Here is a 12,666-nt window from a genome sequence, read left to right on the forward strand (position 1 = left end):
GTTTGTCTGCAAACCAAGCTTGACAAGGGATGACGGAAAGTCGTTCCGAAATAAATCATTTTATTTGTTACTCAGAAATGAATCGGTTGGTTTTAATTTTTATTTTTTTGCTCGGAAAATAATGGTTATTTTTTGAGTTTTATTTTTTGCTCAGAAAATAATCTTTATTTCTTTAGTTTTATTTTTTGCTAAGATGAAGATGAAGAAGAAGTTATTATGTTTTGAGCAAAAAAATAAAACTCAGTTAATAACGATTAAAAAGTGATTTTTATAATAAAAGTTATGACCATTACGGTCCCAGGTAATTTTCCTTTTTCACAACATTAATCGCAACCAAAAACAAACGAAGCATCAACTTTGTTTCTGATGCGCTGATTGCTTTAGTGATGCGTTTCGATAACTTTGCGGATGCGTTTTGGAAGCGTATATGTTGTCAATGTGATTGTTCACGCTTACCTTGTTATCAGGTTATCTGGCTAAAAATGATTTTTCTGTAGTGTTGTACAACAACAAAAACAACTACGGAAAAATTATTTTTAAGCAGATAACTTGATAACCAGGCAAGAGTGAACAACGAAAATACTTTGCAGTTCGGCGTTATGGAACACTATACTTTGTACTGATGCAAAGCAATTGACGTTTTGGAAGTCAGCCTTGATTGTATTGTTTTTAAAATTTAGACTGCTAAATTTGTATGTGCGTACAAGGTTGTGCTTTAAAATCGCGTTCCCTTACTAACAGTTGTGTTCCCTAACTCGCAGGAAGTTCCAAGAATTTACAGGAATTTACCAGAAAGCGTTATCCTACCCGGTACTCTTGCGTCTTTTGCTTTTTCACAATTTTACGGGTTTTATCCCAGAAAATTTGGGGAACGAAACTAATATTAGCCAATCAAATGGCAGCGAACTGTACAATATAGACGCAGTTTACATAATCAAAGTTTAAACTGGCACTGAAAGACTCGCCCTAAATACTGAACATAATTCTCGTTTTCATGCAACGTTCAAAATAACGTATTTAACTTTGCAATTACTTTACGTCCCGTTATAAGTGCGTAACGTTTTGCTCTCACTCTTTTTTTCTGCCATTATTCGGTGCAAAACACAGATGGCGCGCCGCTGTATTTCTCATTTCTTGATTTTAACTTTCGTAAACATTTACGAAACTGCCACAAAAGCAAGTCGCTTAAAATCTATTTGCTTGCGTGTTTGAATTGAGACAAATGTAGACCGTGGGAAAAGTGTGTAATCAGCGGAGCGCGACTAGTAGCGTATTTATTTAAGGTTCGGTTCAAATGTAGCAGTTCTAAAAATAAACTGCTCCCGTTTAACAAGATATTGTGCTCGTAAGCAAGTGTGATAAGGCCCGGCACTCCTATTATATAATAATAAAAAGTTAAATATTTACACACAAAATAAATGTCGCACGCCCTGTCTGCTGATCCGCCGCAGCCAACACTTAATCAAGCAACTGCCCAGAAATATCTACCCACGCCTCATAACCAACAATCTCAGCAGCAATTGCCAACATGTACCTGGGCACTGAAGTACCCAGAATTGCAGAAAGCCTGTTTTTTGGCACGCATATGTGAGGAGAGGCCTCCTCTCCACTGTCAGCTGCGCAATGTATCTGTTATCCTACAAGAGGGACCCACCTGTGGGCTCACTGCACTAAGCATGCTTGTGGGCGGGACTCCTACAGCACAAGAGCTCTTGCAGGTGGCAAGGGAGCTCCAATATACCAACAATGGCGAGATGTTTAGTGCACAAAATTTATTCAAACTTATATGTGATACTCTTGAATCGGCAAATTTCACGGCGGCCTACGAGATAAATACATTAAAAGAAAGCACGAATGCTACGTCGACGGCGAAAACGATTGCCAAGGAATGCAAGAATGTGTTGGCGGCAGCGGAATGTGAATTGCATCAAGGTCCACTCGACTGTGCCAAGGTCAAAGCAGCACTAGAAGCAGGCGCTTGTGTTTTTGTTCCGTATCCTTTTCAAACGAATTTTATTACAGCGTTGGTAAGCCGTTAAGGCATTTGTAACATTTTAAAACGAAATGTTAAGCTACTTCTTACATAATTTCTAGAAAATAGGTTATTACATTTCATTCGAGATTTGTTTTCTTTCTGCTTGTATTGTTTTGTTTTTGTATAAAAGCTAAAGCATTTGCTTTTGCAACTTTACTAAACAGCTGATTTGCGTTTGGCAATCGGTTTGACATTTGATAGACGTCGGATTGACATTTGCGCTTATTTTTGCTTGTATGATCTTTCCACCAAATTGTCGGGAAGGACTTGCTAATTTGTGATTATTAATATATTTTCGTCCATAAAGAAGGGTAAATTGGTGCAAAATGACAACCGAAGAAGAACAAGTAAGTATTTAAAAAGATTTCTGTAAATTTCATTAACTAACCTCACTTTTTGCCGACTAGATACAAGTGCTGCCGGTGAAGGAACCGCTGGACCTCATTCGGCTCAGTCTGGACGAAAAGGTGTACGTAAAGATGCGCAATGAACGAGAACTACGAGGACGTTTGCATGTAAGTAAAAAATTAACACGATGGCGTTTCCTTTCGGCAGAAAAATGTTACCTTCTCATCATGCTTCAATAATTAATATCATTATTGAATCATGCCTTCTCATAGCGCACAAATGCTATGAAAAGGGAAATGAAAATGTATTTCTCTATAAAAACGCCATTAAATGCGGTGTCTAGGAAAAACCAAAATTTCTTATTTTTATTTACCGAGGGGTAAAGCCTTCCGAACCAAGTACTGTTTTCGAAAACTGCCAAAAGCCATCGCAGTTATTTCTGGGAACTCGAAATAAAATTAACTTGGAGAATGATGCATGTAAATGTATTAAACTTTCAAAATTGTCTTGTCTTACAAAAAATTACCCTTCCTTCAAATTCTACCGCTAAGCACCAGAGACATAACTATTATAAGAGAAAAGAATAAAAGGCAATCAATAATCATTATATTAAGATAAATATTTGGTGTATTGTGGAACGATTTTCCGTCATCCCTTGTCAAATTTGGTTTGGAGACAAACAAGTTTCGGCGTTGTGCCATCTTCAGTGTGATTTTTCGACGAACGACGAATGATGACGGAAAATCGTGACGATGTATTGGGGCATCATACTCCTACCCTGTCGGAAACACAAACAACCAAAAAGAAGATAAATATCTGGGTCCAGTTGGGGCTTGGTTTGGGAACCGTTCGGGGCTATATACAAAATTTTTTCGAACTCATAATTATTAACAAAAGACTTATAATAAGTCAAAATAAAAGTTTGTAAAGACTTACAAATATTTAATTCAATGATAATTATTATGACAATACTTTTATTTATAATATAAGTCTCAAAATAAAAGTATTTGAAGACTTAAAAATATTTTATCTGGCTGATAATTATTATGAAAATACTTCAATTATATAAGTCTTAAAATAATAGTTATCGATGACTTAAACAAAAAATTTCACACATAATTATATTACGGTTCGGTTATTTGTACAATAATTTTGCGTTATTGTGTCTAAGCGCGTGGCCCGAATCAATAAAAAAATAATAAGCAACATACACGTGTAGCCAAGAACTAAAATTTAAACCTATGATTTTGAATTTCCGAACACTAATTTAGCAATAAATTCGCTTTCAAAAATGATTTTTTTTTTTTGTAAATTTCGAGGTGAATTCTGGGGTTGGACTGATGAGGGTTATTTTTGATTTTTTTTTCAACCGCCAATGCAGAATGGAATACTGTGGATGGAGTAACGATCTCTGTAATCTGGTAATTTTACCCTCTTTACAAGCTTTTACTTGCTCTGTAAGTATGTTTTTTAGAATCAATTGTTGAACACCTTCCCAATGACAAAGCAGTACGAAAGATGAGTTTATCCGATAGGTGGCTCGGGAGTCGAGATATTTAGAGTCTGATTTTGTTCCTATTTAAAACGTATGTATTTGCATATATTAGCTACATGAAAAGGAATAACTCGACTAAAAAAATTTGCCGTCAGTTGGCGCACGATGGTTATATTTGATAAACCCGTATTTGATGATCCGATTTCGTTCATATTTAGAAACCTTGCTTTAAAAATATTTGTTTTTAACTATTAACTTATTTCAAATGGGTCCACATACGTCTGTAGAATGGTTAAAGGTGGGAGAGATTACTTTTTTCAAGTTACCAACATTTCCCGTTTCTGTGTGTAGAAATGTGGTACTGTGATAATATGACCAAACACTGCCCCGATATAGATACATAGTTACATTACAAAATATGGGACCTTTTCTGTAACTATTTCAAGTCAAGTTTTTCTAAGAGCGCTCGCCCCTCGGCAGGCAAAGGCAATGCCAAACTCTTAGCAAAAGTGTAAGCGCAAAAATATTATGATTTTTATCAAGTCTTACATATGTATGTAAGTATTATAATGACATAAAAATTTAATTTTCAGGCGTTTGATCAGCATCTGAATATGGTACTTGGTGATGCAGAGGAAACAGTAACCACTGTAGAAATAGATGAGGAAACCTATGAAGAAGTATATAAAACAACCAAACGTACGATCCCGATGCTGTTTGTGCGTGGTGATGGTGTTATTTTGGTATCGCCACCTATGAGAGTGGGCTAAAAAATACAGCTTTAATATTTAAAGCAAATAAATTGTTAATTAAAAAAATTATGTCAGTATAAATAAATATATGTGCGCTAAAAATTTTATTTGCTTTTATTTATAACTAAAATCATGATACAATTTTAATTTTCCTTAACATACCTAATTAATTTGCTAATTTGGAAATAGCTACGATCCTGACTACAACCATTCACCTTGTCTCAAACATGGACACAAAGCACATTGGGCGCTAATTGTTGGCTACTTAATAACTGATACAAAAGAGGTATGTGTAGAATATATGTTTTTATGCTTAAATATTATTAATGCAAAAGCATAAATTTACAAAAAGAAATGTTGCGTTATTTTTATTTCTAAAACTTTTCTTTTGCATTTCAACATTTCAGTTTTATGTGTTGGCGCGCCATGGAAAAGCAAGAAATATCGCGGTATGGTCGTTGGCTGCTCTCAGTGACAGTAATGCAAACCTCAAAGAGTTCGAACAGCCTAAAGGGTATCCCGATTGTGATTTTCTGCTACCACCTGGTGGTATCGGAGGCGATTTAGGTTTAAGAGAACGTGCCATAGTTGTGAACAAGTTGCCGCAAGAAAATGTATATACGATACAATCTAACTAATGTTAAATTTCGGCCATATTTTCGGTAACGCGCGTAAGCCCCTAACACACATATATGTATGTATGGGGATACTTTTTTTACATGCAAATGTTTTCTCTTGTACAGAAATTAATGAAAATAAAACAGTGAATTTATTGTGATGACAATGTATACATAAAAAAAAACTGCCCAATATCCTTCTGTTAATATACCCGTTCTCGAGCGGACATTTCTCGCGTCGTTTGAGGTCATCCATGCTAGCTAAACGAAAACTACAGTATTGGACATATCTATAGCACCCCCCTTTCAAAGCGATATTGTTTGTCACTTATGTTTAATTATTTATTTTTAAGAAATTTCAATTAAAGTACAGTTCAGTCTCTAACGAAATTTATATAAACTCTTCTTTAAAACGTTTTATAAGGGTACAAAATAATGCAAAAAATGTTCACCCAAGTATCAAACTTTTTTTCAGAAGTGCTTGAGTAACAGTTTTATCCCATTCAATTTTAGCCTAATAATGTGCAAGTTTCAAGTGGTTAAAAACTTCCGTTGATGTTTTAGAATTTTTTTTTCGCAACGAATAAACAAAATTTGTTTTTATATGGAAGAAACCCGCAATACTTTCGGCGAAAAGAAGTCTAAAAATTCAACGGTAACTTTTAGCCACTAGAAACCTGCATATTTTTAGACTAAAATTGAATGGGCTATAAGACCGTGTTCTCAGAAAAAATCTAGCACTTCTGGGAAAAAAGGTTGAAATTTAGAGGGGAATTTGTCGCATTATTTTGTAGTCTTTGAAAAAGTTTTAAACTTGGGTTTATATGAGTTTTGTTAGAGAATGAACTGTATTGTAATTGAAAATTCCTAAAAATAAATAAATAAACATGAGGGCCAACCAATATCACTTTGAAATGGGGGTGCTATTGTATTGGCCAATACTGTATATATGGTGAAACAAATAAACTACATATGTATATATATGGTTATCAACTTAGCTCGTTTCTACGAAAGTCGGGTCTGCGTAAACGGATCGGCCCAGATATATGTATGTATAACAATGGCGGCTTAGTTCGTTAGGGGTTTAAAAAACTGATTCGAGTTCAACGGATATGCTGTTCATTTCACTACTTGTTATGTTGTTTGCGGATCAAGAACGGCGAATATTAAAAAGGCGATTTGTTTTATTTCATTGGAACTCTAAAATATTTTTATATTTAATTTTATTGTTACCGACAAACTCACTTAGTAACTATTACATTTTTTAGTCTGCATTTTGCCATTAGTTAAGTTAGCTATTCTAATTTTAGTAATTTTATTAGCGTATATGTACATATAGGAATAAAAACACTCAGTTAAATAACTATGTATGCAATTATTAATGTATGTATACATATCGCACACCGTCTTCAAAAGAGTCACAACTCAAAATTTGGCATTTTTGATATTATGCGCTAAAAATGTACACAGATCTTTTATTTAACTTTCCGCAAAAGCTGGAGAAAATTTTTGTTATAATTTGTTAAAAAAAAACCTAAGGTAAAGTCGACCTTGCCCTATGATTATCATGTGCTAAGAAATAGTTTTTCGCATTTTCTGACAAACGTATTATTTTGAGTTGTGACTCTTTTGAAGACGGTGTGCGATATGTAGTATGTTTTGTTACAATTAATTCCCACAACATTCAGTCAATCGCATTATAACGTTTACAAATTCATATATCGCGCATTTAATAATATAACGAAGTATTTCAAAATTTCAATTTTGTGAGAAAACGCAATCAAAGTTTTATCAGTTCATAGTATGAATTTCATACAGTTGGTATACAAAAAGTCAGATGGAAAGACACATATCTTCGCCATATTTGGGAAATTTAGTTATCTGTTAGACTCAACATATTCTTCTTATCCAGCTTATTAATTGGTTAATGAAATCTCCAAAAACCTAAATTTTGAGTTACATCTCTATATTATTAAACGTGCGATATGTATGTATATCATTTAACTTCAAAACCTCTTAATTAAAAGCATGTTTTACATCTTTTATACTATCAGGCAGATTCTGTAATTCACTTCCGAGTGAATTTCAATTAACTTCGCTTTGAATTCAAATTGACAGGGGTTGAAATTCACTCGGATGTGATTTGCAGAACCTGCTTGCATATGAACTACACATATAGTTTGGAAAGATATCTAGATAGGAAATTTGTACATTATATATAATCGATACTGAGGCAACATGACCATTTTATTATGCGTACATGTAGAACTAATCGCATATTCAAGTTTGTCTTGCTCATATCAAACAATTTCAGGAATCTTAATGTAGCTGAATATGCAATTTAAAGTATTTAATAGAAGAAAAAACTATTTATCCTGGAGTTTTGATCTTTCAAAATTATTCGGTACTCGCCTAATGGAGTAACTGTAGATGCACCCTTTTCAAGCTTAATTAATACAGAGAAGCATTTCGATGAAATTGATTTGAAAAAATGTATTTGTCAAATTATGCGAGATATGCACTTTTCGAAATAACTTATTCAACTGTATTGAAAGATCTCGTAAGATAAGCATAAAAAACCTAGCTTTAAAAGAAGTACATAGTATATCGATGGCTGAGTAGAAGATCGACCTATCTCGGCTGCCAGTTCGAAAATGCTCTGTCTCAAAAAACTTTTCAAGAACGCCCTATTTCAGAATTTTATTGAAAAACGCCCTATCTCAAAATTCGGTTCAAAAACGCCCTATCTCACTTCAAAATGTATTGAAAATATGCTGTTATAGGGAACGAATTATAGGGGAACGAATTCTGAAATAGAGCGTTCTTGAAAAGTTTTTTGAGATAGAATGTTTTCGAACTGGCTGCCGAGATAGGTCGATCTTCCACTCAGCCATCGATATCAATATTTTATGTTGCAAACCGAAACACACAAGTTGTGTTCGTTTGGAAAAGCCAGCAAGAATTGGCCAGCAACAAAATTCAGATAATAAGGTATCTAACTCTTCTAAAAAGAGAATCTTTCAAAGTTTAACGCGAACAGGAATTTGCAGGAAATCGCAGATAAATATCTAGCCTCGCCACCAGCTGGCGTCGGTGGTTGCATTTCGAACATACAATTTTTTTTTTTAATTATTTCAAGCGGAAACCAAAACAGGACCTATACTTATATTTCTTCTTATTCTGACTTTCTTCAACATAAGGCCTGTTGGAGGCACGTAATAAAAGCGGCATTACTGCCGTACTGATGAAAAATGCCAACATTGTTGCAACTGTCCAACTGATAATACATTGCTAGGAATTCACACAGAACGTGATACTTTAATAATTCGCGCAACACTGCGGTTGTGATTGCAACTCGAACAAGCCCAAACGTTTTAATTTCTTTGTGGAAGTCACTGTCGGATTTCCTATATCGACAGTGGAGTCGACTGCGTTCCGATTACGAATACAGCTTTTTCAGCCGAGTACCTTTCAAATATTTGGAATTAATTAAACTAATTAAGTAAACAAACATTTATATACTTTATGTGGAAGAAAACCGGAAATCCTTCAGCAAAAAGTGTCTAAAAAATCGACGGTAATTTTTAGCCACTTGAAACTTACACATTATTACACTAGAATTGAATGCGCTATATATACTTGAAACTTGCACTTTATTATCTATCTATATATATAAATGTGAATGTCTGTTTGTTTATTACCTTATAACTTCTAAACCGCGGCACGGAATCGCATGAAACTTTACACACTTATTTGCTTTTACCACGTGAAGGTTATAGGCATAGAGAAATATGGACAGCACTGTAAAAGGGGGCGTGGCACCTCCCTTACTAACTAAAATTATCATACTGTATATCTCTTGAAATATTTGGGGTAGGGTACTGGAACTTCGTGTCGAGATAAATGAAATTAATTCCATACTCTTGGGGAAAAAATTGGCGGTATAGGAAAAGGTTCGTGGCACCTCCCATAGGCGTAAAATATTTAATCAGCTATAACTTCGGAACCGTAAGTCACATGAACTTGAAATTGGGTATGCAAAAAGAGGCGTGGCACATAACATAGGCGTGGAATTTTTAGTCAGTCACAACTTCGGAACCATAAGTCACTTGAACTTGAAATTCGATATGCAGACATGAGTTTGTAAAAGGAGTCGTAGCACATAAAATAGGCGGGGAATCTTTATTGGCCATAACCACAAGTCACATGACCCCTTTAATTCCTTGTGATATGCCTTTAGAATTTACAATACTTCAGTTTCCAGTTCGCTTAGGAGTTGCAATGACAATAAACAAGAATTCCTCAGAATAAAATCCAAGACTCGTAAATAAAATGTATGAGAATTGTTTCGAAAAATGCATTTATGTTAATAGATTCATTTATATTACAACATTCGAACTTCTACTATTATATTATTTATTGGAGATTTTTTAATGTATGTAAATAAAAACACCTGCTGTGCCAAAAAGTTATTATTACATTTCATTCTATAACACCCAAGCTATACAACTGTCCTATCGTATTCTGCTATCACTGCTATAGTCATATTAGAGAAGAGATAAAAATATAACATCTTTACATAAATTATTTTTCATATTTGTATAAAGACGTTTCACCCCGCGTCTAAAAAGCTAGTATATTTATAAACATGAGCTGCAAATACAATATCACGCTATTTAGAACACTGCAAGAGTAATGCCAAATAAAACTTACGCTAATACTTGCCAATTCCCAACCACCTGGCCAAAGCAATCACACAACACTTTAAGGCTGGGCGATTTATTCTAAAAATGAACAGGAAATGAAAATAAATCGGAATTAAAGCCAAGAAAACAATGAAATCGTATTTTTGTGTATTGTTTTAAGTCTTTTCTTTTGTTTTTGTTTATTTATTCAGTTTTAATTATTTTAATTAAAAATGCTTATAGACGAAATTTTATTTTCTCTTTCACTCTTTTTCATCACTTTGTCATATATTGCATATTTTTTATTCGTACTCTGCTCACAGACGATATACATTAATATGTATGTATATAATTACGCGTATATTTTGCTTGTCTTCTGTTTAGAACAATGCATATTTGTTAACCTATGTAAGTATGTAGGTATGTATAATTTATTAATTGAAGAGTAATAAATCTAATAATATATGTATTATTTATATTGATGTGGGTGTGTATGTATGCATATACATACATACATAATACAGTACACTTTATAATTATAAATTACGACCCAGAAGATTCTTTTTTATACGAAGACAAACGCGTCATATCAATTTTTTGTTGAATGAATTTGAAGAAGACACTAACGACGGCCGGATCAAGGTAACCGGAGCGACCTATGTTTATATTCTTCAGCAATATTTGCAAAAAAAACGGAGGGGGGAGGGGCATTTGTATGCTGTTTCAACAACAGTCGATCAGCGTCACACTTTACATATCAAATTTTTCATTGCCAAAGTTTCTCAAACTTTCTAAAGAATTGATGGTTACAACGCCCCGAAAAAGTAGTACCTAGAATACTCTAATTTCATAGATGTGCCTTTGGAATCTATTTTTTACTATATGTGAATATCGTTGCTCTAAATTTAGCATTCGGGTAATACAATTTTAAATTTAAATCACAACAGCTACGAGTTTCAGTATGATTTCGAAATGTTAATTTGAATTTTTATTCAATTTCTTTAGAATCTATGTAATTATTTTGCAAATTAGAAACTAACACCGGTCATTGGGGCTTCAGTTTCGGTACATACATATATACTTTTACCCAACAAATATTGAAATAAACATTTGAAAACCCCGTGCCAGGTGTAGTAATAAGAGGTAGAGGGAAGATTTGACACTATCTTATTTGAAAATTTGCCTTTAAAAATTTCTAAAAGATAGTCGAATGTAGAGAAAATAATGCGACAAAGCAGTTTTATTAATTCACCTGTTGCAAACCTTAGAACAAATTTTTGTTCTGAATTTGATTTTCACTAAAAACTTTTTAAATCATCTCAAATGAGAACTAATAAAAATTCCATGTCAAAGTGGAAACTTTTAACTTAAGAACTCTATCAGCGGTTAGTTTACACGCATTTGAGAACTAACCTTTGAGATTTGAAAATATGGTTAATTATTAAATGCTCAATTTGAAAACCAAAAAAAATTTATTTGGTATGAATTTGATAAGTGTTACTTGTAATTCGCATGCTTCGTTTCATATGTATGTACCTATGCATGTACATATTAATTAGTAAATCTAAGTCTATTAATTATTTTTTACTCCAACTATCAAAAGTTTAGGGAACAAGAATAGTGTTATTCACCAAAGTGAGTAAGTGGTCTGGCAGTCTAGCAAAATAGCAGATGAGCTCAAGCAACGACTGTTGCCAATAATCCTTGCTTGAGCTCATCTGTTCTTTTGCCTGAGTGCCAGGCCACTTGCTCAATTTGGTGAATACCACTAATATTTCATTAAATATTTAGCAACCGATCACCAATTCAAACTCCAGATATTACAAATACATACACATGCTATTGGTGGTCGCTGTAGCTGAGTGGTTAGAGGTGCGGACTTCCACTCCCTAGGACCAGGGTTCTATCCGTGTTCCGAATAACATCTTAAAAAATGTTTTTTTCTAATAGCAGTTCTCCTCCGGTAGGCAAAGTTTCTCATAAAACAATTTGCCTGCCGTACGGAGGCGGCATGAAATTGTAGGTCCCTCAATTTCTGTTATAACAACATCAGAACGCACACCACAAATTGGACGGGAAGGTCATTCAAACACTTAGCAAAAGTGCAAGCGCCTTCTAATAATATATTTGTATATGCTTATCTATTAGGAATGTATTGCAATCGCTTAATGGCTCTGATAATGGGCTCAGCTTCTTGAATTCCGAACACTAATTTCAAAACTAAAAGTGAGGTAGAATGTAACACCCAAATTCATAAAAAATAAAGAAGACTTTAACTGCTTTATAAATCGAAAATTTGTATGAAAATTTCACTTTATAGTAGAGCCTTTCTTTTTCCCCCGAGATTGTTCGAGAAGAAATTTCTCGCGAGAATCGATTTCTCATGAAATTCTTGTGTATCGAAGACCTCGTTATACTCGCGAGTTGCTTAATTTATGGAATTTAAACCCTAAAATGTTGAATTTCTTTTAAGTGCAATACACTTCTCTCCCCAGAATATAAACCATGTGCATGCCCTGTTCCTGGGACGTCTGCATTGTCCACCCCATAACGAGCCGCTTTACAAATACCAAATTCCGCTGATCCTCTCCATTTATTGCTTTTAGTCGCTTTCTTTGCTGGAGCCATCAAACGCAAATAATAGACATACGTACATAGCGTACACATAGAACTAAATTCTTCTCATGTATGTGGGATTAGGTCCTAGTACGGTAAGACGGCAACACCGACGCTA

The 12,666-nt window shown here is 34.1% G+C and overlaps 2 protein-coding genes across 2 annotated transcripts; both read left to right on the forward strand.

Annotated features, from left to right (window-relative positions):
• The first annotated feature begins 1,190 nt into the window (after positions 1-1,190).
• LOC118737569 (UPF0692 protein CG33108) lies at positions 1,191-5,566 on the forward strand. The gene is made up of 3 exons (XM_036468151.1): positions 1,191-1,993; positions 4,820-4,916; positions 5,038-5,566. The coding sequence occupies exons 1-3, from the start codon at positions 1,419-1,421 to the stop codon at positions 5,266-5,268; spliced, it is 903 nt and encodes a 300-aa protein (XP_036324044.1). The 5' UTR covers positions 1,191-1,418; the 3' UTR covers positions 5,269-5,566.
• LOC118737572 (U6 snRNA-associated Sm-like protein LSm3) lies at positions 1,919-4,726 on the forward strand. Its single transcript, XM_036468153.1, has 3 exons — positions 1,919-2,382; positions 2,443-2,550; positions 4,472-4,726. The coding sequence occupies exons 1-3, from the start codon at positions 2,362-2,364 to the stop codon at positions 4,646-4,648; spliced, it is 306 nt and encodes a 101-aa protein (XP_036324046.1). The 5' UTR covers positions 1,919-2,361; the 3' UTR covers positions 4,649-4,726.
• Positions 5,567-12,666: the final 7,100 nt, after the last annotated feature.

The sequence above is a fragment of the Rhagoletis pomonella genome, unplaced genomic scaffold (assembly GCF_013731165.1).
Source record: "Rhagoletis pomonella isolate Grant_MI unplaced genomic scaffold, Rhpom_1.0 Rhpom_scaffold_00004, whole genome shotgun sequence".
Classification (NCBI taxonomy): Eukaryota; Metazoa; Arthropoda; class Insecta; order Diptera; family Tephritidae; genus Rhagoletis; species Rhagoletis pomonella.